The 14,612-nt window shown below is 42.0% G+C and overlaps 1 protein-coding gene across 4 annotated transcripts in view; it reads right to left on the minus strand.

Moving 5' to 3' along the window:
* Window positions 1-14,612, minus strand: part of plcb3 (phospholipase C, beta 3 (phosphatidylinositol-specific)) — a 53,925-nt gene that overhangs the window by 17,279 nt on the left and 22,034 nt on the right. For all 4 annotated transcript variants that reach the window (XM_025905902.1, XM_003452397.5, XM_019348134.2 and 1 more), the window contains 5 exons: window positions 3,196-3,264; window positions 1,934-2,071; window positions 1,532-1,611; window positions 1,388-1,441; window positions 1,104-1,176 (listed from right to left, as the gene is read on the minus strand). In XM_025905902.1, coding sequence (XP_025761687.1) covers window positions 1,104-1,176; window positions 1,388-1,441; window positions 1,532-1,611; window positions 1,934-2,071; window positions 3,196-3,264 — 414 coding nt within the window. The remainder of the gene's footprint in view (window positions 1-1,103; window positions 1,177-1,387; window positions 1,442-1,531; window positions 1,612-1,933; window positions 2,072-3,195; window positions 3,265-14,612) is intronic.

Genomic DNA, 14,612 nt, shown 5'->3' on the forward strand with positions numbered 1-14,612 from the left:
GAAATGCTGACAGCACATTTTGCACAATCTGGTATCTCTTCAAGAAAAAAAAAAAAAGTCTTGTGACTTCAAACTGATTTTAGGAAAGATTGCACTGACTCATCAAAAAAGAATTTAAAAAGAAATAAATAAAAAACAAATTTTACCTCAACCCCACAGGGCTGAGGTAATGTACACAGCAGATACAAGCAAAGATTAGCAGAAAGTTGTTTTAGAAAGCAGAGTTTTAGTAGAAAGCTTGATACCATGATTAACATTTTAACCGCAGGCACACTGTCGAGAAAACCACATTCATGGCATTCTTTAGTTTGTTGTGTAAATTGGTTTATTTGCATTGCTGCTAAAATGAACTTCAAGAGGTTTTTATTGGGTGTAAAAGAAAGTACTGTAAGAGAAAGAGTTGCATTTTACATAACAATTACTTAAAGTTTAGCAAAACACTACGTACAAGTTGCAGTGATCAAAGCTAGTCAGTTAGCTAGCTATACTATGCTTAGCTAGCTATATGTAGTAGCTGAAGCAGCCAGTTTACCTGTTCATTTATTAGTTTGAATGATTTCACCTGTATTTTCAGTGCTTTCACTGCATTATTAAACTGTTTCATCAATTTATATTTTATTAATGCAGTTATTTTATGTACAACAAAGGATTTACATTTGTATGTTAGCTTGCTAAGTGTTTTTTTTAACTCAGGGTAACATGTGGCTACAGATAAAAGCTAGAAATGTTGGATACTGTGTTTAAAACTGTGTGGCCAATATCATTTGAATATAAACATGCCTCTAAGAGCAGCATGTTAACTGTTGTGTAAGAGGACAGGCAGCAGCTAGCCTCTCTCTGTAACAAAATCCACAAACAAGCATTTTACGTGTTATGTCTTGTCCCGTAACCCACTGAAATCGTACTATTTTCTTTTATTGCTACTCTTCTACGGGCCTGCAAACCTTTGTTGCCTTCCTTGCACTGCAAAGACACACCAACAACACAACTATATGCAACGCCGCCGCAGTTCAGTTCATTTCACCCATTCTCGAAGCATACACCAGTTCACCAAACCCATATGTCGACTAGCCATGTGATCAGTGATTTTACTGAGTGATTACCTTGTTGTTAATGAGGCCACATTGCTCCAGAGCTGTCTCCACTCTCTTTTTATCAGAAAACATCTTGATGACACTAAAAGACAAAGTACAAAATCACATTCAGATCAAATGTTTACAGTGACGCGTACAAGCAAAAGGAGTCAAAAACCTAAGAAATGATTGTAAACATAAAAAAAAGTCACTATAAAAGAGGCAAGAGAGAAAGTGGAAGAGAGACAAAGAAGAGGAAAAGAAAGAAGAAGTGAGGCACAGTTTAAAACGTGGTTGGCAAGGGTGGTACTCACTTCTTCACTGGAATCTTCCCTTCCTGGTTCACTTGAAGCTTTAACTTCGTGTACCTGACAAAGACAAAGAACAGTCAAGTATGAGTATTTTTTAATCATCGAAAATTAGCAGCATTGTAAAACGAGACGCACACAAACTCTTACGCTTTGTAAAGAAAGGTGTTCCGTGATACATTCTGGGAAAGTATGTTTGTGGACAAAGCGAACAGCTCATCTGTCCAAATCTGGAAACACACACACAGACATGAAAGGATAAAAGACGGTTGTTTGACTGTTCACCTCATGTTAAACCTTGGTGAAACAGTTACTATATACAGTGTAGCAGACACACACAGGAATTAATCCCTGTTTTTAGCTACTAAACATACGCACGCCTTTATGTCAAAGTAAAGTAAGCAATCAGCTCAAGGCTTGAGGGAATAAAGTCAGCTGCACAGGTAGGAGTGCAGTGGGGGACATAAGGATGGAAAGGAGGAAAAGAAAAGGAGGAAATACATTAAACTATAAATTATTTGGACAGTTAAGTTAGTTAAGAATTGTGGTTACCTTCGCTACATCCTCTTGCATGGCCTGGAAGTTGAGGAAGGAAACGTTGACCAGGTCATTGCCATAGACGACGGTTAACAGCTTCCCTTCTCCATTCTCCTCCTTAGTAAGGCCCAGCACTTCTTTCACCTTTGCGTCCTGGCACACAAAGATATTTATGCTTTTTCAGGATGTTTCATTACACACACACACACACACACACACACACAATCTAGCAAATTCAACAATGATCTGAACACTGAGCAGACAGATAAAACTCGTCCGTGTCTCCATCTCCTGAGGATATTAAATGTGATGCATGCGGTGTAGCGCCCTGATCTAATTAACCAAACGACTCTTTCCTCCTTTTTAGCCCACCCCTGTGTTCCCTCCACCAACTCTCTCTAACACTCAATGGCTTTCTGTCAATTATAGATCACTCTTGCGCCATCATGTCTCTCTTTCATTTCAGTTAAATACATTAGCCAGGAGCACTCTTTATAGACTGTTTATAGGGAATATAGTGCTAAAGAAATACGCAAAATGCTCAAAGACGGCGTCCATACTACTAATGTTCACATGTCAACATATGAAAATACAGAATCTGTAGGTAAGGGGCACAAATTCGAGCAGGATTTGGTTGGAAGCAGGTAAATACTTCACATGGAGACCAAATCAGGAAGTCTCACCCCAGATTGTAAATCTCAAAAGGTGTCGTACAGTAGCTGATGGTTTCCTAGATTCACAGATGCTAACATGAGAGGAAGTGCAACCGTGAATTATGAGAAGGCTCTTTAATAACAGAGATATCATCCACTGATTATAGCAGGTTTAGTCAATATTTTTTAATGTTGTACTTTTCATACTATAACCACAGTATGACTTTACCTTACCATTTCAAGAGCCATTTGTAATAAACACTTTAACGTGCAGAATGAACTCGCCACACATCTCTGTGTTTGGATTGTTTACCGCTAATACGCGCCCATATTTCACACTCTGCCTTGGTCAGATCTAGGCTCTTACACAATGACTTCCTCACTAACAGTCGCTGGTTATATCACTTCCTGTCTGATAGTCCATCTGTCAACAGCCTCATTAGCACTCCGTCACCTTTGCACCATCAGCTGAGAGAGGAAACGCACATGCATCGTTTGGCAACAGTCACATTTGAGCATCACATTTGTGGTCAGGGGACAAAGTAATCGACTGCAGGAGGTGACAGCTTCCCCCCCCCCCTCCCCCTCTTTTCTCCCACAGAGGCATAAACAAATATTACCAACCTTTGGCTGTTTGGCATACTTTCCCGTTCTGGTGTCCCTGATGTAACTGATGTCCAAAATCTCGACATCCTACGGGAGAGAGGAATATCAAATGATTTGTGTTATCACGTACTCAGTGAAAGTGTGTGCGTGCAGGACAACTAATCTTTATCAGTCAGCCTATTAAACGGGTGGGGAAAGAGGAAATTGTGAGATGTAAGTTCAGCTGTTTCTACACAGTGTCATGCGCACATATCATATTGTTTCCCTGACTCTGAGGGCTTCTGATGTGATATGTGATTTTAAGTCAAGAAATACTGGGTGGACTCATAGAAATAAATAGAAGAAAACAGATCTAATACACAGGATCCATGCAGCACAAATAAAAGCCCTTACACTCTCTGTGCAGAGAGCTGGACTGATTAAAATAAAGTGCATCCATTCATCAAAGAGAAATTAGGGTGAAATGATCACATGTGTTTCTGGTGGTTCTGAATCTATTTTTATTAGTTATTAGGTGGTTTTGTTTTTTGGGATTATCAAAATCTGTATTGGAAAACCTGCTTTAACCAATAACGGTGGCTGAGCCTCCTTACGCACCACCGCTCTCGTGTCACATACGGGTTTTAAACATATTATTTACTGCTGTTAGCAGTTTATGTAAGATGCAGCGAACAGAAATGCTGATAGAACAGAAGTCTGCTGCTCTTGCATGGAGCAGTGTGGGAGAAAGAGAAAAAACTTGAATAAAAGCCTGTGCAGAAATTAATTCCTCAGGCAAAAAGCTCATGCTCCGTCTACCTCGTTCCATTAAAACCTCTTTTATTTATCTTTCATCAGACTCCGCCGCTTCTCTAGACACAAGACACAAGCAGTGACATATGAATTGTGCGGGTGACGGAAGACAGAAAATGGCAAAGGACTCTGCGCACACACACACAGCGAGGACAGATCTTTGGAGAATATTTGCATGTTTGATGCCGCGGCACAAATATATACACACATGAACGCATGCACGCACATGCAAACGAGTGAAAAACAGACAGAAATGAGTGAAAAAGAGGTACTCTGTAATAGCGACTGCCAACAATTACACCCTTAACTTAGCCTCGAGGTGACGAGGGGAGACAAAAATGGAAGGGTCAAACAGGAGGAGGGGAGCGTGGTCGTAAATCCAGCCATAAACACACGGGAGGATGCATGCATCGTCTTGTGTAAATATTTGTTTAGTCCCACACTCGTTCCCCAAAGCTGTTTTGACTTCATCCATGTCACTATGTCACTTCTTTTTATCCTCGCCCTTTTGCTTTAGAAACCTTATGAATCTGTTTTATGATTTCATCAGTGAAAAATATAAAGCATTTGTGTCTCCAGTTGTGTTGTCCTTTGCATGAGTCTGCACTCGTTTAGGTTGTCAAACATGTCATTTTTGTTCCTTTTCCGTGTTCTGCTCATACTGTACGCTCTGTCCAACATAACAGCAAAAACATTTCAAAGTATTTAAACTCGTCCCTTCCTGATTCCTATGTCATTATTACACTCGGGTTGTGATTTTACCACCCTGCAGACCGTCTCCTCCCCCGGGATTGGTTGCGAGTATTAAAGGTCAGAAGTGTTGGACCAATTGGATTAAACTCTGTCTCAAACCTTGTCCTCTGATTGGCCTGTGGAGAATAACTTGCTTCCTGGGGGAATAAACCACTTCTGGGTCTGTAGGACACACATTTATGTGCGCACGCACATGTCTTCTCTCCCACAGGCCATGGTTTCATTCTGCCTTTGCCATGGTGACTCCTTGGAGACCACAGAAATGAGTCTACAAGTTGGTCTGCGGACTGTGTGTGCGCGCGCGCCCTTAACAGTTAACATTTTTGCACTCTAACACACAGACTCAACACCAGTGATAATGCACGCAGACATATCCTTGATGTGCAGGTCGCAACTTGTGAAACATCCTGACCTGTTGAGCAAGACGGGGTGTGTATGTGTGAGTGCGCAAGCGCATGTGTGTCTGCGTGTGGAAGAGCCTTGCAAGTCAGTGCACATTGGATGCACAGAATGCGAGAAAACCTTCACGCAGGATGAGTACGGATGTGTCAGCATGTGATCGGCAGAATGTGCCAAATGAAATCTGTGTTTTGCCACTAGGTCGTGTTTCCAAGTGCATGACGTGGTGTGTGAATCTGTGTGAAGGTCGATCTTCACTGAAAGCACATTCCTGACATATTCCATCCTTCTGCCCATTTGGCGCGTGTGTGCATCCGTGTGTTTCAGTGTGTAATATTTAAGCTAGTAACGGCAGCTGTAGCGCTCCATTCATCTTTTCTGTGCAAAGACCAAACACAGCTCACTCTATTTATCACTTCAGACTCAGCTGCGGGCTCATTACTGCTCTGAATGAGTCGGGTTATGAGTTTTCCAGGAGCCATGTTGTGATAAAGTGCTATAAATTACTTTAATTTACTGTTTTTGCTGGACCCAAGAATTTTTCCTCAGCCTGCCGTGTGCACTTCTGCTTCAGTTAGCGATTTCCTACATTTCCCAGAATGCACACCCGCTCCTTTTACAGCGATTACTGTGAACTTGTTGCACTCTGCTGTGGATTACACAGGCAGGTGGCTGAGAGAGCGTTCCCACCAAAGAAAAGCTGAGGCGCACCCTTCAGAACAATTCATGTTTTATGTATGTTTCCCCGCGCTGACGCCAAGGAAGTGATACTAAACTGTCGCTCTTTCGATAAGCGAATTGCTTTAATAAACCACAAAAGCACTAATGTAACGTACTGCTGCGTAATAGTGGGCTATTATCCGTATCTGTTGCGAGCCATTATGCAAACTAGTGTAAAGACTGCACTAAACATGCAGTACCTTAATGTGACACCTCTTCCTCAGCCATGTGGGTTTGTTTTTGTTTTGTTTTTTCAAGCTCAACAATGAACTGTGAAGTTCAATTTTCAGGCCAACATCAACAACACATCATAAACTTAAAGAAATGACAGCTTAGAAATCTACAGCACCTGCAGATTGGAATCAAGCGATATGATCCAGATCTCAATGTTAAATATTAAACGGACCATTATTGCTCCAGTTGTTGTTTAAATCATAAACTTTTAGATAATGGTCAGTGTGTCAGGGAACCAAGAAGAAGGCTTACCCAGCATCTTGAATCTCACACTCCACCCTAGGGCTGGCTAGAGTCCCGCTCACAGCCGCACAACTGATGTTTGAAATGATTCATTACATCACAGGAATACAGTCTGATTTTGGCATCTGGGCCCTCCAGAGCTGCAGAGCTGACATGCCAGAGAGTGAGATGGGAAGCTCTGCAGCTTAAATAGATCAACAAAACTGGGAGGCTGTGTTTGGTGTATGACATGATGACAGTGAGGCATGTTAAGAGTGTATAAAGTAGCGTCGCCGAATGGATTAAATACAAAACTGTACAAAGTGACCACCTTCCTGATGCAACGCTCCCCATTTATCCGGACAGTTGGAGTACACCGACTTGTGACAACTTCCCCCCTCCCCAGCACATTTCTTTCCCCTCATAATCCAAACCATCATGCCACTCCAGTTCAACAATAAAAGACTTATTATATGGCAACAAGAACAACAATATACTACAAACAAAAAGTGGGCAAGAAAGAAGAATCACACAAGCTGAACTCAGTCCATCCAGTGTTTGAGATGTCGCAAGTAGAGTTAGGCCTGTTTTTGGAAGAACAACTCTTCCCATTCTTACCTACAGTAAGAGGAGATGAGTAGTTGTCTGTTTTGCCCACGCAATACAATACGAGCAACGCCCAGGAGCCAATCGGACTAGCACAAACACGGGGAACTGGCTGTGCACAAAAGCAACATAACCTGTCTCGTTTAATCAACGGAAAACATGTAAATGTAAAAGCTGATGTTTCTTTCTTTACTAAAAATGAACCAAAAACTCTTAGGTTTCTCACTTTTTTATGTGGATATCGGTATGCGAAATATAACTTTAAAAGGTGCATGTCGGTTGACTTCCCACACAGAGCTGGGTTAATCATCATTCATAGCTATGGGGGGGTTGGGGGTTGTAGCTCAGGCTATGTCGTTTTATTGTTTGCGTGCAGAGGTGAGTTTGATCCTGCAATAACTAGTAGGTCAGCCTATATTTAGCCGCTGAAGTGAGTACAGTAAAACACTGCCGTGTTGCGATTAGAGCCTTGTTCACTTTCACTCCTTTCCTTCATTTCTTTGATTCCCCTCCTCTCTCCTGCCTCGCCGCCGTCCCCCATTCATTTTCTCAAGATTAGAATAATATGAAAGGGCAACTAAACAATCAGGGGAGCGCCACTCCTTTCCTGTGACGCGCCCGAGTGTGCGTTTGAAAGATCACCGCTGCTAAATACGTCTCAAATGACCAATCACAGCTCCTATCAAATGGCACACAATGACGGCATAAAAGGAAACTGATACCTCCTCAGCGCTCATACATGCACACTAGCAGGGACAGTTAGGCCAGGACGGCGTGCGTATCCACCCTAGACTTTTCTGGCTGGGACCCAACGGGCCAAATCAGTGCACAGCAGTGGAGAGGTAACAGACAGAAGAGGACTTTAAAGGACACAGAAACAGCAGAGACGTAAAACAAAGAGAGCTTTAAACTGTTTTATGGCTCTGATGGGAGACTTGGCAAGGTGTTTATAGAAGGAGGAGGGGGGAACACTTAATACCCCTGTGAAGCATGGGACAGCTCTATAACTCTGTCATTTTGTTATATTTTTTCTGCCTATACCAGTTTGATCCCACTCTTCCACTCTGCCCGTCATCCTCTATTAACTTGCTTTCTTCCTCACTCAGCTGTTTCATATTTCTGTCGTGTTCAGAGTGAAAATGAAGAGCCGGCAAACATTAGAGCGAGAATGTGAACGTTCACATTTCAGCCACTTAGCAGGAGATCTGATCCAGAGTGATTTATAATGCGTGTTACTGTAAAATCACCAGAGACGGAGAAAAGATGCTGAATAAATGGAAAAATTAAGACGGAGACAAACAATAAAACATGAAAGCGAACCGAGGTCCGTCCAAATGGAAAACATCATCGTTTATGGAGACGAAAAACAAAGACTGAGAGGGACTTGAACAAAATGAGCACCACACAGTGTCTCAAAGTGCAAATAAAAACAGGGTGAACTGGGCTGAACACGCACACGAAAACTCGTAAAACACAAGAACAGTTGAACTAATCATGAGTTGCTCATGAAACACAAACACGCATGAATCAGTGCCGGGTTGAACAAGGCCCTCATGTGCAGCCACTAAAGCGCACGACACACACACACACACACACACACACACACACACACACACACACACACACTTAAAACTGAGTTTGATACTGAAACTGACATTACAGTCATACTCGTATCCTCAGCTAAACCTGAAACTGTAATCAGCATAAATCATTTTCCTGGATTTTTCTACTTCACCAGATTTATTGTTTGCGTTCTTTCACAATGAAACCAGAACATCAGTGACATAGAAGCACATGCAGTTCACGACCCATCACACTTCACAGGCCTGTAAAACAAGAAATTTGAACTGGACGTTTAGCTCAGTTTGGTTGAAGACCCATTAAGTGACCATCGTGTGCAACTGTAAAATCTCAAATAAAAATCTCAAGTAGCCTGTAAGCGAGACGGTCGGGTTTAACACCGTTAAGCGTTGGTCACAGCACACACCTGAACAATGCCTGAGATATTTTATATTGCAGTTTGAAAGTTGTATATTAGTTGCCAGGCATGACTACTGAACAAGAAATTGAGGAAGAGGAACTGCTTTCACTTTGGTCCCTTTCATTTTTATAATCCTAGCCAAACCGGTTGTTGGCATGCCATCACATTCAGGCAGATACCTTTGTTTCTAAGTAACTGGTTGGGGAGAAAGAGGACTTCTAGCCGGTAGTCTGTACGTTGGCGAAAGAAGCAAGTCTTTGCAGTTATACTATGCTAATCAAAATTCATATTTGAGTGGTGTCTCTAAAGAAAGAGAAAATGAAGTTCATCTTACAGGCTGTAAATGAGCCAACAGTTTAACCAGATTACCAAATCTGTACCTGCAAGTAAAACAGAAAGAGTACATAGTGACAGATATATCCTGAGTACCCACAACTACAATTAACAAAGAATGAACTAATTGTTTGGGTTGTGAGTCGCGTTTCTATTTGCATGTGTTTAATGTGACATAACTGATTTTTTGTGCCTTTTTTGCATATATTTTCCCTCAAAATTGACATTTTCTTAGTTTTCTGTTGTTATTAGAACAGTTTTAATAAAAATTTCAGCTTGTTTAAAAAAAAAAAAAGAAATTGTATTTGGACAGGGTTAAAGGGTAGGTAGCGGTAGGCTGCTGGAAAAAAAATTGTAATGTAAATATAGAAGACAGGTTGTTTCAGCTTTCATGAAGCAATGGGTGTTAATTCAGCCTCGAAAGTTTATGCAATAAAATTCTGCAGGTGTGCAAACATTTGATTACTTAAAAATCCCATTTCTGTACAAAGGCTGTGTTGAAACAATCTGGGTTACTATACCCTCTGATTCTTCACTGGGAAAACGCTGTAGTGCAGAAAAAAGTGCTGTGTTTCACTATCAAATGGTGAGAAAAGGGCATGTAACAAAGGAGGAGAGATTGGTCGGTCGGCGGTTCATTTTACAGCAAGATAATGATCCAAAACTTCAGACTAAAAGAACCCGACAGTCAGCATCAAATGACAGAAGACTGGCACGACCTCGAAACCCCACTGAAGAGTTTTAGGAGGAACTGGACAGAAGAGTGAAAGCTAAGTACAAGTGAAACACATTTGTACAAATGTGTTTGCTAAGCTGTTGAGTGAGTCAAAAGTTTATTTTCTATTTAATATTCAGAGATCTATTTGAAAAAGGCCCTTTTCATTTTCACTTCAGAGTAAACTGAAACATTACGCTGTAGAACTCAGGAAACTGCAAAAGACTTGAGCAGTAAAGCCACACATACTGATAGACACAAACACACAGAGACAGGGTGGCAGTCTCATTAGAACAAACAGAAACACACACACTGCGCACAAGCATCTGCTCGCACAATGGATTCGATACCGTGCAGCGTCTCAGTTCTTCTTGCAGAGAAGAACTGAATTTTGACACTGTGCGTGTAAAACTGCATAGGTGTGTCTGCATCGTTTTGTCTTTATGTGCGTGGCTGTGTGTGTGCGTTAGTGTCACTATGTTTCCGTCTATACGGGAGTTAATGGGAAGACTTGGTCTGCCATGTGCTCGAGCAGATAATGTCAACAGAAAATAAAACATGGGGAGGAAGCTGTCAAAGTATCGACCGACACGCTCAACTTCCCCTGCGAACCGCTGTGTGTGTGCATATGTGTGTGTGTGTGTGTGTGTAAAGATGATCAAGAGTGTGTTATGCAAGCCCCCCGCTCCAAGTTAATTCCTCTGGGGATGTCCGACTTGAGCAAGGGAGATAATCTCTATTAGATCTCTACTTATACCTGCCAACAGTCATTTTACTGACAATTCAGTTGGTTCATTTACAGACACAGACACACACAGAGCTCTGAAGCTGCAAGAGGCTGTTGCTATATTTCCTAGCCTGGCATATCCACACGTATGCATGCACTCACTATTACCCGTTCAGTATACGGTTCTGGTTCATTAACAGCAACGTTATTACCAAATGACCTCTTTAACTAAAGAGATACGCACTTATTTAAAATCCCATCTCAGCCTCATCCACTGCCTAATGCCTTTTGTCATGTTAGATTTGCATGGTTCGTCTCACTTTCACACCTCCTGGGTGTTTTTTAAAAGTCACACCACACACACACACACACACACACACACTACCTGACATATCGGTGCAGGTTTTTGTTTGTGGTTTGTGTCTCACACGTCAGTCTGGTGAAGGCGTGCAAAATCAATTCCACGCCGACACCGACCAAACCAGAGGTCTGAGACCTAGGTTACATCCCTCAGGGGGCAAATGTTTATAAGCCCAGGTGGTATCGATATGACACCTTAAAGGGAGAGAAGGAAGAAATGACAAGTGGAAGGAGGAAGGACAGAACAAGGGGAATTCAAGAAGAGGAGTAGAAGAAGGGAGGAGGGATGAGGGATGAGGGGGCAAAAAATTCCCCAGAACCCCCATGCCGCGTCTGAGCTACTTCCTGCCCACTTTCCCACGCCAAGAGATAGAGAGAGTGAGAGATTAGAAGCGCTGTCCCCCCCCCAAAAAAAATAAATAAACGAAAGACCAAAAACTCTGGTGAGAAAATTTATGCATTGATTAAATCTAGAGGAAGAACAAGCACAGAAAATCTAGACAGTGAGGTGGAATGCTAAAAGAAATGGAGATCAGAGAGGGAGGAAATGTCATCCTTCAGTTTATATTAGAGGAACATCTTTTGCCTTATCCCTCTGATAGCTACCAGCTGCCCCAAGAGAGAGAGCAACATGGGGAAGGGAAACGGCAGGGAGAGAAGGACAAATTGAAGAAGGATTAGAAGTGTAGACAGAGCTGAAGCCGAACGTGTGAAAGAAAGGACAGGCAGCGTCAAACCGAGCAAATGGGAAGATTAGTCATTGGGCGAGGTGCATTTCACCTCAAGCAAGGTGACAGCTGAGGCTGCTCTCCACCAGGATCGAATGGACAGAACTGAATTGAGGTCAATTTTATTCATTGGAAATGATCATCCGTGCTAGCACAGCCTTTACTGTTCAGGACTGTTACCAAACAAAAAACACTAAAGACGCGCGTTGCTGGTGTTGGTTTTTAAAACCATATGACTCATCACATCCCGCCACATTCGTTTCCCGTTTCTATTCTGTTTAACCCAGACATTTTCTCTGCAGTGAAACAAATGGTAGATGGAAGTTGGATTGACAAGAAGAAGAAATGGGAAAATCCCAGCCACGTTCAGTGAAAATATCACAGCAAGCCAAGTTCAAACAACTGGAAGGTAAACCAAAGACTGGAAGTGAAATATCTCAAACTGGGTGAACTTTATTTGCTTTGGAGTACTGAAGGGCTTCAAAACAAGTGCTGATTTATTAGCAGGCCAATCCATCACAGCATTTAAATAACCACTGGACATGCAAGGTGCGCGGGTCACAAGCAACATATCAGCAGTATCGGTACATCGGCGCTGGCATCTATAGCAGCCTTTATCAGCTGGGCTCTCGTCCCGAGTTAAACTTTTCTCGGCTTTGCAGAAAGAGATTCATGCAAATACCAGCCAAGGACGCCACTGATAGAATATGGAAGGATGGTAAATACATTACAGTGACTGGAACCTTGAATGTCCACTAGTGACTAGCCAGTAGTCACAAAGCGATGCGCAGTGGTTAAATATACTGGCAGATTTAACACGCAGATTTTGTTTTAATATAAAAATAGCAATAGAGGACGACTATAAGAAAAAGGAGAAAACAGGAGTTTAAGGGGAAACTGGCACCCAGCTTCAATAGGCCTCAGTAGGACTGCAGTATAAGATCTCAGGTTCAATGTTTTTTTGTCAGTCATGTGAGTTGAGCTGTAAATGTCCCTTGCTCCATCTCATAGGATGGTTTCTTACAGCACAAAAAATGCATAACAATGTCAAAAATGTATTGTTATGTACTTATGGCTGTAGTTTAACATCCATCCAAACATGCTCCATTCGCCTCAACATTACTGTTCTTTTAACCCCAGTAGCATCTGCATGATACCTAATTTAAGACACAAATATAAAGAGGAGGAAAGTTTGGCCAGAGGACAGCAGAAGGACATGCTGCAGAATTAGCAGGAAGTTGCAAGCATATGTTATAACAGATGTGTGGATATGGGATGTGCATGTGGATCTTGTGTAACCCGCGGCCATTGCCATGCACTTTGCGTTCAGCATTTAGCCACAGCTATTTACTCAAGTGGGGTCTTTGGGAGTTAAGAATTATGGCAGGTCACAAGCCTTTACTGTTACAGATCTGAAGACGAAACGATGAGCGAAAGGGTTTTTTTTATTCCTTGACAGTGCTAAAAAGTTTTTGCTTAAGGGTTGGAGGGCTGCAATTCCTCCTAGAAAGCTCCTCTGGGTTCCTATTGGACCATAGCAGTCTGCTACAACATGCCTTAGGTTAGTTAAGTAAGGTCAAACAAAACTTGCATTTAGGACGGTTAAATTTGCAGTGTGCGCTTATATGTTCTGAGACATCTCATCCAACAACATGTTACTCATCATAATGTCGTGGGAAAACATTTAATGCCTCCATAAATCCTCAGAAACGACAGGCTGATTTACCAAAAAAAAGAGCTTATTTGAACCCAAGCCAGGTTTTTTAATAACCATAAAAAAATAAATACATTTAAAGTTTAAATTAGAAACCTTGCTGAGCTGTTATTTGCTCAAAGCAAATCAAGTCATTTGTTTTGGGGCCAAAACAACAAATGAACATGCAAATGATGTATAAATGCAATACCAAAGGAGTGTAAATATCGATTGAAGTGAAGTTGTTCTTTGACTAGACAGAGAAAACGCTTGTTACTGGTCATGTTCCTTTATCTCAGAGGCAAAGAAAGGAGCACAGTGAAGTGAAAGACAGGGGGAAAACAGTGCAGACCAGTGCACGGCGGGGTGTGTCTGCCCACAACCACTGTGTACAGCACGTGTGTGTTTGTGTATGTGTTTCTGTCAGCAACGGTTGGTCGTTATCGGCACTAGCAGAGTTGAGAATGGATAGATCCGCACACCAAACAGCTCTCGCAGAAGGATTTATTTAATGTGTGACGTTTCCCAGGACAAAGCTCTTACACAGAACAACGGAAGACTTATGGGACATTCTGGGCTCTGAGTATACACTCATACGTCAGAGGTCTTATAAGCCGAACCTCTGGACGTTACACAAAGATGGAGAGAGGGAGATAACAAAGAGAAGGAAGGAGGGGGCGCGGAGGAAGAGATGTGAAAGATTGCTGTAGAAGGATGGAGAAAGAAATTATCAGCAGGAAGAAAATCGCCGTGAAGAAAAAGTGTCAGCAAAGAGACGGAGATAAACGAGACCCTGGAAAAAAAGAAGAGAAAAGTAGAGATATATTTAAAGGGAAATGTTAAACAAAGCGAAGATTGAGACAAAGGTGACACAACGCAGATGGAGGTAAGACAGGATGAGGAGAGAATTACCTGGGGAAAAGGTGAAAAGGCTCAAAGCGATTGAGATAAACCAGATTTCACGAGGAAAAGTTATGTGAAAAGGTGAGAAAAAGGAGGCAGGTAATCCAAATAAAGTCGGTGTGGAATAAAAGGAGGGTAATAGAAGGATGACGGATGAAGGAAGAGGAAAAGGGATGGAAACATGCTTCCCCTGGGCTGCACGTAGGCCAACATTTAAGTGGTTTGTCGGGGATGTTCTTCTCAACACAAGTTTACTTCTTTTCTTTCTT

The sequence above is a fragment of the Oreochromis niloticus genome, linkage group LG3, assembly GCF_001858045.2.
Source record: "Oreochromis niloticus isolate F11D_XX linkage group LG3, O_niloticus_UMD_NMBU, whole genome shotgun sequence".
NCBI lineage: Eukaryota > Metazoa > Chordata > Actinopteri > Cichliformes > Cichlidae > Oreochromis > Oreochromis niloticus.